An 18,444-nucleotide genomic window follows, 5' to 3' on the forward strand; every position below is an offset into this window, starting at 1 on the left:
GCACAGACCCCTGAGGCACACCACTAGTCACCGGCTGCCATCTTGAAAAATACCCCTTTGTCCCACTCTCTGCCTTCTAGCCAGTCAGCTAATCCTCTATCCATGCCAGGATCTTACCCTGAACACCATGGACTCTGAACTTATTTCCCAGTCTCCCATGTGGCACCTTGTCAAAGACCTTCTGGAAATCTAAATAAATTACATCCATTGGTTCTCCTTTGTCTAACTTCCTTGTTACCTCCTCAAAGAGCTCTAACAGACATGACCTCCCCTTGACGAAGCCGTGCTGACTCAGTCCTATTTTATCATGCACTTCCAAGTACTCCGCGATCTCATCTTTAATAATATACTCTGAAATCTTACCAATGCCCAAAGTCAAGATAACCGACCTGTAATGTCCCTTCTTCCGCCTCCCACCCTTCTTAAACAGCGGTATCACATTAGCCACTCGCCAGTCCTCTGGGACCCTTCCTGCCTCCAGTGATTCCTGAAAGATCATCACCAATGCCTCCACAATCTCCTCAGCTATCTCTTTTAGGACCCTGGGGTGTAGTCCATCCGGTCCAGGGGATTTATCCACCTTCAGACCTTTCAGTTTCTCCAGAACCTTTTCCTTAGTGGTGGCCACTACCTCTGTTTGTACTGAGGGAGTGCCGCACTGTCAGAGGGTCAGTACTGAGGGAGTGCTGCACTGTCAGAGGGTCAGTACTGAGGGAGTGCCGCACTGTCAGAGGGTCAGTACTGAGGGAGTGCCGCACTGTCAGAGGGTCAGTACTGAGGGAGTGCCGCACTGTCAGAGGGTCAGTGCTGAGGGAGTGCCGCACTGTCAGAGGGTCAGTACTGAGGGAGTGCTGCACTGTCAGAGGGTCAGTACTGAGGGAGTGCCGCACTGTCAGAGGGTCAGTACTGAGGGAGTGCCGCACTGTCAGAGGGTCAGTACTGAGGGAGTGCCGCACTGTGAGAGGGTCAGTGCTGAGGGAGCGCTGCACTGTCAGAGGGTCAGTACTGAGGGAGTGCTGCACTGTCAGAGGGTCAGTACTGAGGGAGTGCTGCACTGTCAGAGGGTCAGTACTGAGGGAGTGCCGCACTGTCAGAGGGTCAGTACTGAGGGAGTGCTGCACTGTCAGAGGGTCAGTACTGAGGGAGTGCTGCACTGTCAGAGGGTCAGTACTGAGGGAGTGCCGCACTGTCAGCGGGTCAGTACTGAGGGAGCGCCGCACTGTCAGAGGGTCAGTACTGAGGGAGTGCTGCACTGTCAGAGGGTCAGTACCGAGGGAGTGCCGCACTGTCAGAGGGTCAGTACTGAGGGAGTGCCGCACTGTCAGAGGGTCAGTACTGAGGGAGTGCCGCACTGTCAGACGGTCAGTACTGAGGGAGTGCCGCACTGTCAGAGGGTCAGTACTGAGGGAGTGCCGCACTGTCAGAGGGTCAGTACTGAGGGAGTGCCGCACTGTCAGAGGGTCAGTACTGAGGGAGTGCTGCACTGTCAGAGGGTCAGTACTGAGGGAGTGCTGCACTGTCAGAGGGTCAGTACTGAGGGAGTGCTGCACTGTCAGAGGGTCAGTACTGAGGGTGATGTGGGCGATGGGCTGAGCGGCCGCCCTGTCCCACGGTAACAGGCGGCCCGGCCGACCGGATGCTGACTGACAGCTCCGCGGGCCAATGGGACGCCACACCGGCCGGACGTCAGCTGGTCCCCGCCAATAGGGACAAGCGGTGGGCGGGGCTCCCGGATGCGCGCGCAGCCGCGGCCTAAGATGTCGGCGCTGCGCCTCCGCCTGGAGCTGGATTACCCGCCGCCGCTGCTGCCCGCCGCCAGGATGTGCTGGTTCCTCCTGCAGCCCGAGCAGTGCCGCGTGGTGGCCGATCTGGAGAGCATCATCCGGCAGCGGCTGGGCTTCAGCAGACACACCCGCCTCCATCTGTACGTCGACAGCTGCCTGCTCCCCCCCAACGAGAGCATCCAACTGGTCCGGGACAACGACTGTGTCAGGTACCGGGAGGGGGGGGGGGGGGGGGGGTGGAGATGGGGGAGGGGAGATGGGGAGGGGAGGGGGGGGTGGAGATGGGGGAGGGGAGGGGGGGGTGGAGATGGGGGAGGGGAGGGGGGGGTGGAAATGGGGGAGGGGAGGGGGGGGTGGAAATGGGGGAGGGGAGGGGGGGGTGGAGATGGGGGAGGGGAGGGGGGGTGGAGATGGGGGAGGGGAGGGGGGGGTGGAGATGGGGGAGGGGAGGGGGGGGTGGAGATGGGGGAGGGGAGGGGGGGGTGGAGATGGGGGAGGGGAGGGGGGGGTGGAGATGGGGGAGGGGAGGGGGGGGTGGAAATGGGGGAGGGGAGGGGGGGGTGGAAATGGGGGAGGGGAGGGGGGGTGGAGATGGGGGAGGGGAGGGGGGGGTGGAGATGGGGGAGGGGAGGGGGGGTGGAGATGGGGGAGGGGAGGGGGGGGTGGAGATGGGGGAGGGGAGGGGGGGGTGGAGATGGGGGAGGGGAGGGGGGGTGGAAATGGGGGAGGGGAGGGGGGGGTGGAGATGGGGGAGGGGAGGGGGGGTGGAAATGGGGGAGGGGAGGGGGGGGTGGAGATGGGGGAGGGGAGGGGGGGGTGGAGATGGGGGAGGGGAGGGGGGGGTGGAGATGGGGGAGGGGAGGGGGGGGTGGAGATGGGGAGGGGAGGGGGGGGTGGAGATGGGGAGGGGAGGGGGGGGAGGGGAGGGGGGGGTGGAGATGGGGAGGGGAGGGGGGGGTGGAGATGGGGAGGGGAGGGGGGGGAGGGGAGGGGGGGGTGGAGATGGGGAGGGGAGGGGGGGGTGGAGATGGGAGGGGAGGGGGGGGGTGGAGATGGGGGAGGGGAGGGGGGGGTGGAGATGGGGGAGGGGAGGGGGGGGTGGAAATGGGGGAGGGGAGGGGGGGTGGAGATGGGGGAGGGGAGGGGGGTGGAGATGGGGGAGGGGAGGGGGGGGTGGAGATGGGGGAGGGGAGGGGGGGGTGGAGATGGGGGAGGGGAGGGGGGGGTGGAGATGGGGGAGGGGAGGGGGGGGTGGAGATGGGGGAGGGGAGGGGGGGGTGGAGATGGGAGGGGGGGGTGGAGATGGGGGGGGGTGGAGATGGGGGGGGGTGGAGATGGGGGAGGGGAGGGGGGGTGGAGATGGGGGGGGTGGAGATGGAGGGGAGGGGGTGGAGATGGGGGAGGGGAGGGGGGGTGGAGATGGGGAGGGGAGGGGGGGTGGAGATGGGGGAGGGGAGGGGGGGGTGGAGATGGGGGAGGGGAGGGGGGGGTGGAAATGGGGGAGGGGAGGGGGGGTGGAGATGGGGGAGGGGAGGGGGGGTGGAGATGGGGGAGGGGAGGGGGGGTGGAGATGGGGGAGGGGAGGGGGGGTGGAGATGGGGGAGGGGAGGGGGGGTGGAGATGGGGGAGGGGAGGGGGGGTGGAGATGGGGGAGGGGAGGGGGGGGTGGAGATGGGGGAGGGGAGGGGGGGGTGGAGATGGGAGGGGGGGTGGAGATGGGGGGGGGTGGAGATGGGGGGGGAGGGGGGTGGAGATGGAGGGGAGGGGGTGGAGATGGGGGAGGGAGGGGGGGTGGAGATGGGGGAGGGGAGGGGGGGTGGAGATGGGGGAGGGGAGGGGGGGGGTGGAGATGGGGGAGGGGAGGGGGGGTGGAGATGGGGGAGGGAGGGGGGTGGAGATGGGGGGGGTGGAGATGGGGGAGGGGGGGGGGGTGGAGATGGGGGAGGGGAGGGGGGTGGAGATGGGGGGGGTGGAGATGGGGGGGGTGGAGATGGGGGAGGGGAGGGGGGGTGGAGATGGGGAGGGGAGGGGTGGAGATGGGGGAGGGGAGGGGAGGGGGTGGAGATGGGGGAGGGGAGGGGGGGGGAGATGGGGGAGGGGAGGGGGGTGGAGATGGGGGGGGGGTGGAGATGGGGGAGGGGAGGGGGGGTGGAGATGGGGGAGGGGTGGAGATGGGGGAGGGGGGGGGTGGAGATGGGGGAGGGGAGGGGGGTGGAGATGGGGAGGGGAGGGGGGGTGGAGATGGGGAGGGAGGGGGGGTGGAGATGGGGAGGGGAGGGGGGTGGTGGAGATGGGGGAGGGGAGGGGGGTGGTGGAGATGGGGGAGGGGAGGGGGGTGGTGGAGATGGGGGAGGGGAGGGGGGGTGGAGATGGGGGAGGGGAGGGGGGTGGTGGAGATGGGGGAGGGGAGGGGTGGAGATGGGGGAGGGGAGGGGGGTGGTGGTGATGGGGGAGGGAGGGGGGGTGGAGATGGGGGAGGGGGGGTGGAGATGGGGGAGGGGAGGGGGGTGGTGGAGATGGGGAGGGGAGGGGGGGTGGAGATGGGGGAGGGGAGGGGGGTGGTGGAGATGGGGGAGGGGAGGGGGGTGGATGGGGGAGGGGGGGGTGGAGATGGGGGGGGTGGAGATGGGGGAGGGGGGGTGGAGATGGGGGAGGGGAGGGGGGTGGAGACGGGGGAGGGGAGGGGGGGTGGAGACGGGGGAGGGGAGGGGGGGTGGAGACGGGGGGGGGTGTGGAGACGGGGGGGTGTGTGTGGAGACGGAGGGGGGGTGGAGGGATGGGGGTGAAGGGTGGTTGGAGAGGGGGGTGTGGGTGGAGAAAGGGGAGGGGGGTGGAGACGGGGGAGGGGGGTGGAGAAAGGTGAGGGGGGGGTGGAGAAAGGGGAGGGGGTTGTGGAGAAAGGGGAGGGGGGGGTGGAGAAAGTGGAGAGGGGGGTGGAGAAAGTGGAGAGGGGGGTGGAGAAAGTGGAGAGGGGGGTGGAGAAAGGGGAGAGGGGGGTGGAGAGAGAGGAGGGGGGGAAGAGTGAGGAGGAGGAGGGGGCGAGAGAGAGGAGGAGGAGGGGGGAGAGGAGGAGGAGGGGGGCAGCGAGAGGAGGGCGGGGTGGGATGGAGGGTGGTGGGAGAAGACGAGGGGGGAGGCGCGAGGTGGTTGAGCGGAGAGGGGGAGGATGGAGGGGGAGGGACAATGGGGCAGGAGAGAAGGCAGAGTGGAGTGAGGGGAAGAGGAGGGAGTGGTGTGGATGAGGAAGAAAGATGGGAAAGGTGGAGATGAGGGAAACCGGGTTGGGTGGAGGGGCGGGGGCTAGATCTGTGCATCTCCTTAAATCCAGCAGATGTAGGAGCAGAAGGAGGCCATTCGGCCCATCGAGTCTGCTTCCCCACTCAATGAGATCGTGGCTGCTCTGATTAAATCCTCACTCCACTTTCCCACCTTATCCCCATAACCCCCAATTCCCTCACTGAATACAAATCAGTCTGTCTCAGCCTTGAACATGCTTAACGCCCCAGCCTCTACAGCTCTCTGCGGTAAAGAATTCCACAGATTCACTACCCGCTGAGAGAAGAAATTCCACTCATCTTTTTTTAAATATGTGGGGAGGGGATAGCACAGTGGTTAGCACAGTTGCATCACAGCTCCAGGGTCCCAGGTTCGATTCCCGGCTTGGGTGACTGTCTGTGCGGAGTCTGCACGTTCTCCCCGTGTGTGCGTGGGTTTCCTCCGGGTGCTCCGGTTTCCTCCCACAGTCCAAAGATGTGCAGGTTAGGTGGATTGGCCATGATAAATTGTCCTTGGTGATCAAAAAGGTTAGGAGGGGTTATTGGGTTGCGGGGATAGGGTGGAAGTGTGGGTCGATGCAGACTCGATGGGCCGAATGGCCTCCTTCTGCACTGTATGTTCTATAAATCCTCTCAGCATCGACCCTGCCAAGCCCCTGAGACTCCGATTTGTCTCTCATTCTTCTACACTCCAGTGAGTACAGGCTGAACCTACTCAACATCTCCTCGATATAAAATCCCTCCTTCTCGGGATCAACCTAGTGAACCTTCTCAGGACTGCCTCCAATGTCAGTACATCTTTTCTTAGATAAGGGGATGAAAACTGTCCACAGTGTTCCTGGGGCGGTCTAGCTCGTGCCTTGTTTTGTTTTACAAAGACTTCCTTATTTTTATTCTCCGTTCCCTTTGGCCCAAAGGCCAACATTCCATTTGTCTTCCCAATTACCTGCTGAAATTGCAAGCTAGCTTTTTGAGATTCCCGTTATGGTCTTTTGCACATCACTGATTTTAATCGCTTTCCCATCGAGGTGCCAAGATTCCCAACACCAATAAATGCCTCCTTAAAATTCATCCCCGTGTCGCTTGCCTTCCATTCAACAAGTTCCTTTAAACCTCCTCAGCTTTTGATCTCTGTCCTAGTCTCTGCTGATGGGGCTCAGTGTCAAATCGTCTTTGTGTTCCTGTGAAACAACTTGAGATGTTTATATGGAAGTTACTATAGAAATGCAAGTTGTTGATATGTAGCTCCCTTGCTGGGGATAACTTTACAAGGACCGGCTTAGTTAAACGCAGCTAGATGTGACGAGCATCTGCAGACTGCTTGAGAGCAATGCCAACTCTTTCGAGGCATTAAATATTGAAGTATTTTCATTGGTATCTGTTCATCTTTTACAGAGTGGAACAGGAGGAACTGATAACCGAGAATGGGTTTGTGAGCAGCAACTCTCCAGCTCAGCTGAGGGTGAAGTCAAAGAAGAGACACCGACAGCAGTCAACTGACAGACATGAGTCACAAAGTGAAAATGGTCAGAAAAAGAAAAGAAAAGATGCTGGACTGAGCAGAAAGAAGACGCACGATTCCACAGCAGAAACTGTTTCAGGGGCAAGTATGGAGAGTTTGAAGAAACGAAAAAAGACAGAAGGTGATGCAAAGTATAATATTCAAAAGAAACATAAAAAGAAAAAAGATAAATCTAGCAAAGATCAAACCAATGGAGATCGTTCCCACAAAAGAGCCAGGTCTGGATCTTTCGGAAAACCTCTCTCCGAGCCCATTCTCTCAAAACAAGGGGAGGAAAAGAACGATTCAGATAATTGTACATCACACAGAAAGCTCACAGTACAGGAAATGGTCAGTGAATGTTCATCCAGCAACACCAGTGAGGATGAACATCCGTCATCAGAAAATCCTCAGCTGGCAACAGTTGGCACCATTACCAAGACCGAGGGCACAGACAGTTCAGCAAAGAAGAGTTCCAACTCTCGAACCGGGAAGAGACACGTGCAGACTAAACTTACCACCAAAATAGCAGGAGAAAGGGCAGCCAGCAGCTCTGGCCCACTGAGCAGTGACTCTGAAACACCTGTGGTTAAGAAAGCGTTTGCTCTGGAGCCTGAAGCTTTACCTTCAGTGGAAAGAATACCTGGTTGCTCTGAAAATGCTGCAAAAGATTTGTCTGAAGCTTCCTCCGACTCTGAAGACTCTGAATCAGGAAAAAGTGGCAGCAAACTGACAGGTGCTGACACTGTCACGCCAGGCAAAGCTGGCAACGAGGGCCGCCAGGCCACTGCCAACGTACAACCAGGTCAAGTGGGAAATGGCAAGTTTGGACATGGCAATGGAAGAGGGCGAGGGCGAGGATTTGGTGGCTTCCCATGGGGAGTCCGGCAGCAATGTGGTGTGTTACGGGGAAGGGGCAGAGGAGCCGGCATCTTTTATTATAACTATGAAAACAGCCAGGAACCAAAACCTGGAGAATCAAAAGAAACTGTGACAAATAAGCATGTTGTTGTTGAGGTGAGTGGATCTGTGGGGGGTGCGATTTCTGCTCACTGCACAGTAATCCGAGCTGGCGAAGTGGGTGGGGGTACTGAATGTAGGACCAGGTTAGAATGTGGCTTGTGCACAATGCTGCTAGCGATCTAATCACCTTGCGCTGTGTCTAGGCTTGCACAGGAAGATTGCTCAATTTGCTGAGGCACTGCCAGAGTTAGTGCTTTCAAGAAAGAAGGGGGAGGTGGGGAATCATAATCAAATCAAATGGTTCCCTTGGAGGAATTGAAAGCAGTTTGTTTACTGAGAGATTAATTCAAGGACTACATGTTTAAAATGAGCATTGCAGTGTTTGGGAGTGGAAGCACCTCTGGGATTTGTTGCCTGGACTGTGCTGAAGGCCAGGGCTATAATGCAAGGTGACACTTAGCTTTACCTGACATTAGTGCAGGAGCTTCCTACCATACCCTTCACTGCTACCACCGGAGAATTACAAGTCTTTTCACTGTCTCTATCGCTGAACTGTTGCAACCTTTCCAGGAGTTAAAACAGAAGCTTGGAATAGACTCAGAGAACCTCTACATTGCAGCGGAAGACCATTCCGCCTAATCAGGCTTGCACCGACCCTTTGAATGAGCACTCTACCCATGCCCACTCCCCCCTCCCCATAACTTAAACTTGCACATCACTGGACACTGGAGGGGCAATTTATCATGGCCAATCCCCCTAACCTGCACATCTTTGGACTGTGCGAAGAAACCGGAGCACCCGGAGGAAACCCACGCAGACGCGGGGAGAAAGTGCGAACTCCCTACAGACAGTCACCCAAGGCGGGAATTGAACCTGGGTCCCCGGCGCTGTGAGGCATCAATGCTAACCACTGTGCCACCGTGACTCCCCAAGCTTGATGCTCTCCTGTGAGTCTGCCTGTAGTCCCAGTGCTGCCCCTTCTGGAAAACTGTGAGGAAAGGGTACTTCGCTCCAGGAGTGACTCCACACAAAAATAGGGATATGTTTATTAAAACACATTTTACTATTACTTCAGTATTCAACTAACTTTAACATCATAAAATAAATAACTTACAATTTACCAGTTCATAGTGCAGAAGGAGGTCATTCAACCCATTTGAGTTTGCACTGACCCTTCGAAACTACCCCACCTAGGCCCAATCCCCCGCAACCCCACCCAAGCTTTAGACATTAAGGGGCAATTTAGCATGGCAAATCCACCTAACCACCTAATCACAGTTAAGCATTGTTTAACAATAAAAGTAAACATTTTAACTCCTAGCTGCTTTCTTCTCTATGTCCAATCAAGGAAATCCCAACACAGGTTTTAGATACAGTTGGCAAATTATTTGCTGTATAGAGATGTCTTGGAGAGAGATCCTTCAGGAAACAGCCTGTAGATTCTTGTCTGTGTCAAGCCACTGTTTAATTTGACAACTCTCTCCAGAAGCTGATCTGTTCACAGCCAAATCTAAACTGACTGACTCAAAACCTGACTGCCCTAACCATAATGCTTCAGCCCCTGGTCCTTCCTATTAAAAACCTGACTGCCCTAACCATAATGCTTCAGCCCCTGGTCCTTCCTATTAAAAACCTGACTGCCCTAACCATAATGCTTCAGCCCCTGGTCCTTCCTATTAAAAACCTGACTGCCCTAACCATAATGCTTCAGCCCCTGGTCCTTCCTATTACTTACATCATCCTTATCCCACTCAAATTCTATTTTGATTACTTAAGTTTAAAAACAGTGTCTCTAATTATCTACTTCCCAGAAATCATAACAAAAAACCATTAGACTTGTCCTTTTAAAGCCAGCATGGTTTGAAATAAGGATGATCTCAATTTTTACAAAGTCTTAAAAACTTTACTGCAGCAGATACATACCCACACTAACCCAGGTCAGACCCCCCCCCCCCCCCCCCCCCCGCTTCATCCACATTCACGCATTGTGTTGAGAATATCCTGACACGAACAAACAAAGAACAAAGAAATGTACAGCACAGGAACAGGCCCTTCGGCCCTCCAAGCCCGTGCCGACCATACTGCCCGACTAAACTACAATCTTCTACACTTCCTGGGTCCGTATCCTTCTATTCCCATCCTATTCATATATTTGTCAAGATGCCCCTTAAATGTCCCTATCGTCCCTGCCTCCACTACCTCCTCCGGTAGTGAGTTCCAGGCACCCACTACCCTCTGCGTAAAAAACTTGCCTCGTACATCTACTCTAAACTTTGCCCCTCTCACCTTAAACCTATGCCCCCTAGTAATTGACCCCTCTACCCTGGGGAAAAGCCTCTGACTATCCACTCTGTCTATGCCCCTCATAATTTTGTATACCTCTATCAGGTCGCCCCTCAACCTCCTTCGTTCCAGTGAGAACAAACCGAGTTTATTCAATCGCTCCTCATAGCTTATGCCCTCCATACCAGGCAACATTCTGGTAAATCTCTTCTGCACCCTCTCTAAAGCCTCCACATCCTTCTGGTAGTGTGGCGACCAGAATTGAACACTATACTCCAAGTGTGGCCTAACTAAGGTTCTATACAGCTGCAACATGACTTGCCAATTCTTATACTCAATGCCCCGGCCAATGAAGGCAAGCATGCCGTATGCCTTCTTGACTACCTTCTCCACCTGTGTAGCCCCTTTCAGTGATCTGTGGACCTGTACTCCTAGATCTCTTTGACTTTCAATACTCTTGAGGGTTCTACCATTCACTGTATATTCCCTACCTGCATTAGCCCTTCCAAAATGCATTACCTCACATTTGTCCAGGTTAAACTCCATCTGCCATCTCTCCGCCCAAGTCTCCAGACAATCTAAATCCTGCTGTATCCTCAGACAGTCCTCATCGCTATCCGCAATTCCACCAACCTTTGTGTCGTCTGCAAACTTACTAATCAGACCAGTTACATTTTCCTCCAAATCATTTATATATACTACAAAGAGCAAAGGTCCCAGCACTGATCCCTGTGGAACACCACTGGTCACAGCCCTCCAATTAGAAAAGCATCCCTCCATTGCTACCCTCTGCCTTCTATGGCCTAGCCAGTTCTGTATCCACCTTGCCAGTTCACCCCTGATCCCGTGTGACTTCACCTTTTGTACTAGTCTACCATGAGGGACCTTGTCAAAGGCCTTACTGAAGTCCATATAGACAACATCTACTGCCCTACCTGCATCAATCATCTTAGTGACCTCCTCGAAAAACTCGATCAAGTTAGTGAGACACGACCTCCCCTTCACAAAACCGTGCTGCCTCTCACTAATACGTCCATTTGCTTCCAAATGGGAGTAGATCCTGTCTCGAAGAATTCTCTCCAGTAATTTCCCTACCACTGAAGTAAGGCTCACCGGCCTGTAGTTCCCGGGATTATCCCTGCCACCCTTCTTAAACAGAGGAACAACATTGGCTATTCTCCAGTCCTCCGGGACATCCCCTGAAGACAGCGAGGATCCAAAGATTTCTGTCAAGGCCTCAGCAATTTCCTCTCCAGCCTCCTTCAGTATTCTGGGGTAGATCCCATCCGGCCCTGGGGACTTATCTACCTTAATATTTTTTAAGACACCCAACACCTCGTCTTTTTGGATCACAATGTGACCCAGGCTATCTACACCCCCTTCTCCAGACTCAACATCTACCAATTCCTTCTCTTTGGTGAATACTGATGCAAAGTATTCATTTAGTACCTCGCCCATTTCCTCTGGCTCCACACATAGATTCCCTTGTCTATCCTTCAGTGGGCCAACCCTTTCCCTGGCTACCCTCTTGCTTTTTATGTAAGTGTAAAAAGCCTTGGGATTTTCCTTAACCCCACTTAACGAGGGAGTGCAGCAAGTGACTGTTTATGACCCTCAATCACTTTGATAGTTTTTGTATTTCTCTCTTTGAACAGAATCCACCAGAGGTTCCAAAGAAAGACTACAGCAAATTTCCACTGCTGGCTGCACCACCTCAAGTGGGGGAAAGAATTGCCTTTAAGGTAACCTTGCTTAATAGATTCTGGCAGATTCTACACTTGTTTAACCATGTCCTGACCTTGAATGGAGTAAAGACTAAACATATTAGTATTGATATTTCAATGGGATTCTGTGGGTGCTGTTCTTGAGCGAGTACAGAGTGGTGCCTGGAAAATAACTCCAGGAATTCAGCATTTAAATAATTTGGATAAGCTCCGCAAGTTCTATTTGTTTCTTCAGAAAAGTGGTGACTTTGAGAGTTGTGACAATTTCAGTTGAGAAAAACAGTGGGTTAAAGGTTCACCTCCTATGGGCTGCCTGGTGGAAATGAGAAGCTAAAGTATTTGTGGAGGAATTGGGGAAATACTGAACTGTAGACAACATTGAAACAGAACGTCTAACTGGGGTTGGGTGGAGGCAGGTTTGTACTCGGGGGTCCAGGGTTACTGTACAAGGAATGGGATCAGCCTGTTCTTGAGTCTCGACAATCTAACATGGTTCATTTTGATTTTCTCCTAAGATGTTGGAACTGTCTGAAAACTACACCCCTGAGTTATCAGATTACAAGGTAATATTTCAGAATGGATGAACATTTTGCACTGGCTGGGAGGGCAGGAGAGGGGCATTGGGCTGTAAGTGGGGATTGGGGTGATGGAGGGTAGAGTAGGGGCAGCATTGAGTGAGTGGGGGATGTGGAGTTCGTGGTTGTAGGTGCGAAAGAACTGCTGGGAAGTGGGTAAGGGAGTGGAAGAGGGAGAGCAGGAGAGTGGTGGTAATCTGATGAGTTGTGGATGCAGAGCAGGTGAGGTTGGATGCTGGCAAATGGAATGGTGACGAGGAACAAATGTGGGATGGCCTGGTTGTGTGTGTGTGGGGGGGCAGCATTGGAGGGGAGACTGGGGAAAGCAATTCAGGTAGTGGGAGGGAGCAGTGGAAGCAGGTGCCTTGCAGGGGCTGGTGGCTGAGGTTGGGGACATGAGGAGAGGAAGCAGGACGAGTGGGGTCTGGTACCAATTGAGGCTGAAAGCTGAAGCAAGGTTAAATGGAGAATGGATGGGATTGCAGGTGTGGTTGGCTGAGCTGGAAGAACCAGGTCACTTCCCATATCCTCCAGCCTGACTCTGAAAACTTTGTTTAAAGGAAGGAAGACTCCTGAGTTACAATGCCAGTACACAACAAGTGGAACTCTGTGTGGATTCCATATCAACAGGTGAGGCTCTCTCTGTGATAACTGTCTGCGCACATTCTTCTGGAATAATTACAGTTTTGAAACTACAGGAGCTGAGATCATATCAAATAAATTCTCAAGACCAACAAACAACGGACCCAGAATCCATTCCACATTTACACTCTGTTTCCAGAGTTCTGTCAGGGCAGTGGTAGTGACCTCAATGAGCCTGAGTAGGAGAAAGCATCGAGTATCTCTTCTCCACCACTACCCAGTGACCTCTGCCGAGAGCCATGCGAACGTTAAGTGACAACAGGCTCAAGTGTGATGTCCCCCACATTTGAAACACTTGGTGACTCACTGTTCGAGCTTGTGGTTAAAGAATTGGTTAGATGCTGAAATCTAGGGGCTGGTTTAGCACACTGGGCTAAATCGCTGGCTTTTAAAGCAGACCCAGGCAGGCCAGCAGCACGGTTCAATTCCCGTACCAGCCTCCCCGAACAGGCGCCGGAATCTGGCGACTAGGGGCTTTTCACAGTAACTTCATTTGAAGCCTACTTGTGACAATAAGCGATTTTCATTTCATTTTCATTTCAAGTGCAGGCCGCCCAGAGAAGTCTGCGTTGATATAATGTTAATTAGAAAGCTCCAGGGAAGCTACTATTCTGGCCCCGCGTCTAGTCTATTCCTGTTGAGTGTATGCCTACTTGTGACAATAAAGATTATTATATTATATATTAAAATTGCAATTTTTTAATGCTTTGGCTTGTACCGCGGAATTGCTTCACATATTGTATTATTTTATTCTAGAAAATTCTAAAGAGCCTGGAAAGTTTGACCTTATTTATCAAACAGAGAGTGGTGAGGATGTGGTGGAGTATGCGGTGACGAGGGAACCCCAGGTATGTGAGGTGGAAACGAACAGGTACCCTCAGGATCTTCCCTGAGGGAAATGACAACACTGGCTTGCATCAATCCAGGTTCTGTATTGTGGTGAGGAGTTGGAAAGAAAAGAGAGAACATTCATTTCTATAGAGCCTTTCACAGCCTCAATGCCTCACAGCTTAACAGCCTATGAAATACATTTGAAGCGTTTTAATGTAGGTAACCTGGCAGCCACATTGTGCACAGCAATGAGTATCTGGGTGTGTGTGTGTCTGTGGGTGGGTGAGTGTAATAATCTTTATTGCCACAAGTCGGCTTACATTAACACTGCAATGAAGTTACTGTGAAAAGCCCCTAGTCGCCACACTCCGGCGCCTGTTCGGGTACACTGAAGGAGAATTCAGAATGTCCAATTCACCTAACAAGCACGTCTTTCGGGACTTGTGGGAGGAAACCGGAGCACCCGGAGGAGACCCATGCAGACACAGAGAACGTACAGACTCCACACAGACAGTGACCCAAGCCAGGAATCGAACCTGGGACCCTGGAGCTGTGAAGCAACAGTGCTAACTGCCATGTTGTCCGTGGCTGGAGAGGGTGTTTGTGGGTGCAGGGGAGGTTTCTCAGTCAGCCTGTCGGCCAAATCAGTATCAGTGCAGATCCCACCCGGCCAAGTTGTGAAGTTGACCAGTGTAACTCTGGTAATGCGTGCTGGCTGGAAAGGTGCTAGATTATCCCTGACGTTAATCACCCTTACCCCATATTACCTGTTAGTCATTCCCAGTTCCTCTGGGTAACTGGACTATATATGCTGCCTTGCTAACTACCTATCATATCTCTCTGTTGCTGTACTTTATTCACAATTCCAACCCTTTAATTGTCCTGTTTCTCATTCTGTTCTTGCAGGTATCTGAAAGTTGGAGTTCACTGGTTGAACCTCGTCTGATTGTGACACCTGCTGCTGAGTCAGTTGCTGTGAACCTTGTCTAACTAACTCATTCCCCCTCCCTGCTCTCAACCCTTGCTCTGCACGAATGCCTCTGCCAACCTCGCAGTTCCCCACAGCACTGAGTCTCGGCCACAATAATGTTGTGCTACTTGCGGGGTCAGTAGCTGATGTTTCGAGCAGTCACGTTGTATATTTTCTGAGATTGCAGTTCTGGTCGAATGATAACTTGTGAATTGTTTAATAAATGCCTTTTTTTCTAATCTTGTTTTTGATGTTGCTTATATTTTTCTGTGCTTTTAAACAATGTGAAGGAGATACTGAATGGTCTCCTGTGTTGCATTATTCTTTAGTTCTGTGGCTCAACGTGTCTCACAGGCCAGAGTGTGAACGCTTCTTCCAATAGACATTGGACCACTAGAAAATGTGGCTGGAGAAGTAATAAAGGAAACCAAGAAATGGCAGACAAACTGAATGGTTACTTTACATCAGTCTTCACGGTGGAGGATGCCAGAGCTCCAGGAGAACCAGGGGGCAGAAGTGAGTGGACTGGCCATCACTAAGGAGAAGGTTCTGGGGAAACTGAAGGGTCAGAAGGTGGTAACGTCACCTGGACCGGATGGACTACACCCCAGGGTCCTAAAAGAGATAGCTGAGGAAATTGTGGAGGCATTAGTGATGATCTTTCAGGAATCACTGGAGGCAGGAAGGGTCCCAGAGGACTGGAAAGTGGCTAATGTAACACCGCTGTTTAAGAAGGGAGGGATGCAGAAGATGGAATTTATAGGCCGGTTAGCCTGACTTGGGTCATTGGTAAGATTTTAGAGTCCGTTATTAAAGATGAGATTGCGAAGCACTTGGAAATGCATGGTAAAAGAGGACTGAGTCAGCACGACTTTGTCAAAGGGAGGTCATGTCTGACAAACCTGTTAGAATTCTTTGAGGAGGTAACAAGGAAGTTGGTCAAAGGAGAACCAGTGGACGTGATTTATTTAGATTTCCAGAAGGCCTTTGACAAGGTGCCGCATAGGAGACTGTTAAATAAGTTAAGAGCCCATTGTATTCAGGGTAAGATCCTGGCATGGATAGAGGATTGGCTGACTGGCAGAAGGCAGAGAGGGGATAAAGGGGTCTTTTTCAGGATGGCAGCCAGTGACTAATGTGCCTCAGGGGTCTGTGCTGGGACCACAACTTTTTGCAATATACATTAATGATCTGGAAGAGGGTACTGAAGGCACTGTTCCTAAGTTTGCAGATGATACAAAGATCTGTAGAGGGACAGGTAGTATTGAGGAAGCAAGGGGGCTGCAGAAGGACTTGGACAGGCTAGGAGAGTGGGCAATGAAGTGACAGCCTCCCCGAACAGGCGGCGGAATGTGGCGACTAGGGGCTTTTCACAGTAGCTTCATTTGAAGCCTACTTGTGACAATAAGCGATTTTCATTTTTTCATTTCATTTCAAATGAAATACAATGTGGAAAAGTGTGAGGTTATGCACTTTGGAAGGAGGAATTTAGGCATAGACTATTTTCTAAATGGGGAAATGCTTTGGAAAGCAGAAGCACAAAGGGACTTGGGAGTCCTTGTTCACGATTCTCTTAAGGTTAACGTGCAGGTTCAGTCGGCAGTTAGGAAGGCAAATGCAATGTTGGCATTCATGTCAAGGGGGCTAGAATACAAGACCAGGGATGTACTTCTGAGGCTGTATAAGGCTCTGGTCAGACACCATTTGGAGTATTTTGAGCAGTTTTGGGCCCTCTTTCTAAGGAAGGATGTGCTGGCCTTGGAAAGGGTCCAGAGGAGGTTCACAAGAATGATCTCTGGAATGAAGAACATGCCGGATGAGGAACGTTTGAGGACTCTGGGTCTGTACACATTGAAGTTTAGAAGGATGAGAGGGGATCTTATCGAAACTTACAAGATACCGCGAGGCCTGGATAGAGTGGACGTGGAGAGAATGTTTCCACTTGTAGGAAAAACTAGAACCAGAGGACACCATCTCAGACTAAAGGGACGATCCTTTAGAACAGAGGTGAGGAATTTCTTCAGCCAGAGGGTGGTGAATCTGTGGAACTCTTTGCCGCAGAAGGCTGTGGAGGCCAAATCACTGAGTGTCTTTAAGACCGAGATAGAAAGATTCTTGATTAATAAGGCGATCAGGGGTTATGGGGAAAAGGGGATGAGAAAATATCAGCCATGATTGAATGGCGGAGCAGTCTCGATGGGCCGAGTGGCCTAATTCTGCTCCTATGTTTTATGGTCTTATAATAGTTTTAACTACCTTTATCCCATTAGGATTTGTCAAAAAAACCTGTGGGTTTTATGCGTTTGTACAATGTGTGGGGGGGTGGGGGGGCATCTCCCCCCCCCCTTTCCCCTTAACAGGCTTGCACATTCTGCTGCAGGTTACATAGAACCAGAGAAAATAGAAGCAGGAGGAGGCCATACGGCCCTTCGAGCCTGCCCTGTCATTCATTCTGATCCCGCCTCCCCCATATCCCTCGATCCCTTTAGCCCAAGAACAATATCTAATACCTTCTGTAAATTACACAATGTTTTGGCCTCAACTACTTTCTGTGGGAGTGAATTCCACAGATTCCCCGCTCTCTGGGTGAAGAACTTTCTCCTCACCTCAGTCCTAAAATATTTACCCCTTATCCTCAAACTCTGACCCCTAGTCCTGGACCCCCACCCCCACCATCTTTCTGAATCTACCTTGTCCAATCCTTGTAAGTTTCTATGAGATCCCCTCTCACTCTCCTAAACTCCAATGAATATAATCCTAACCCACTTAGTCTCTCCTCATATGACAGTCCCACCATCCCAGGAATCAGTCTGGTAAACCTTCGCTGCACTCCCTCCACAGCAAGAACATCCTTCCTCAGGTAAGGACACCAAAACTGCCCACAACACTCCAGGTGTGGCCTCACCAATGCTCGATACAATTGCAGTAAAATATGTCTATTCCTATTCTCAAATCCACCGCTATGAAGGGCAATATACCATTTGCCTTCTTCCCTGCCTGCTGTACCTGCGCGCTCACTTTCAGCGACTGATGCACGAGGACACCAAGGTCTCGCTGAGTATCCGCCTCTCTCAATTTACACCCATTCAAATAATAATCTGTCATCATACTTTTGCTACTGAAGTGGATAACCTCACATTTATCCACATTATGCTGCATGTGGCCACTCACTCAGCTTGTCCAAATCCCGCTGAAGCATCTCTGCATCCTCCTCACAGCTCACCCTCCCACCCTCCTCAGTATCATCTGGAAATTTGGAGATAATACATTTAGTTCCTTTGTCCAAATCATTAATATATAATGTGAGCAGTTGGGGTCCCAGCACAGATCCCTGCGGTACCCCACTAGTCGCTGCCTGACTATCTGCAAAAGACCCATTCCAACCTTTTGCTTCCTGTCTGCTAACCAGCTTTCTATCCATCTCAAGACACTACCCATAATCCCGTGTGCTTCAACTTTACATAGCAATCCGTTATGTGAGACCTTATTGAAAGCCTTCTGAAAGTCTAAATAAACCACATCCACCGGTTCTCCCTGGTCAAGTCGTCTAGTTACATCTTCAAAGAATTCTAGTAGATTTTTCAAGCATGACTTTTTTTTTCATTAATCCATGCGACTTTGTCGACACTGCTTTCCAAATGCTGTGCTGAAATCCTTGATAATGGACTCCAGCAACTTCCCTACTCCCGACGTTAGGCTCACTGGTCTATAGTTCCCTGTTTTTTTCTCTCTACCTCCCTATTTGAATAGTGGGGTTATATCAGCTACCCCCCCACTCTGGGAACCATTTCAGAATCCAAAGCATTATGGAAAATTATCACCAATGGGTCTCCTATTGCTAGGGTCACTTCCTTAAGTACTCTGGGATGAAGATTATCAGCCCCTGGAGATTTGGC

At 52.3% G+C, this 18,444-nt stretch overlaps 1 protein-coding gene across 1 annotated transcript; it reads left to right on the forward strand.

Annotated features, from left to right (window-relative positions):
• The first annotated feature begins 1,730 nt into the window (after positions 1 to 1,730).
• Positions 1,731 to 14,787, forward strand: coil (coilin p80). The gene is made up of 7 exons (XM_072483888.1): positions 1,731 to 1,993; positions 6,455 to 7,577; positions 11,462 to 11,548; positions 12,046 to 12,093; positions 12,666 to 12,735; positions 13,504 to 13,595; positions 14,485 to 14,787. The coding sequence occupies exons 1-7, from the start codon at positions 1,734 to 1,736 to the stop codon at positions 14,566 to 14,568; spliced, it is 1,764 nt and encodes a 587-aa protein (XP_072339989.1). The 5' UTR covers positions 1,731 to 1,733; the 3' UTR covers positions 14,569 to 14,787.
• Positions 14,788 to 18,444: the final 3,657 nt, after the last annotated feature.

Source organism: Scyliorhinus torazame, chromosome 18 (genome assembly GCF_047496885.1).
Source record: "Scyliorhinus torazame isolate Kashiwa2021f chromosome 18, sScyTor2.1, whole genome shotgun sequence".
NCBI classification, from domain to species: Eukaryota; Metazoa; Chordata; class Chondrichthyes; order Carcharhiniformes; family Scyliorhinidae; genus Scyliorhinus; species Scyliorhinus torazame.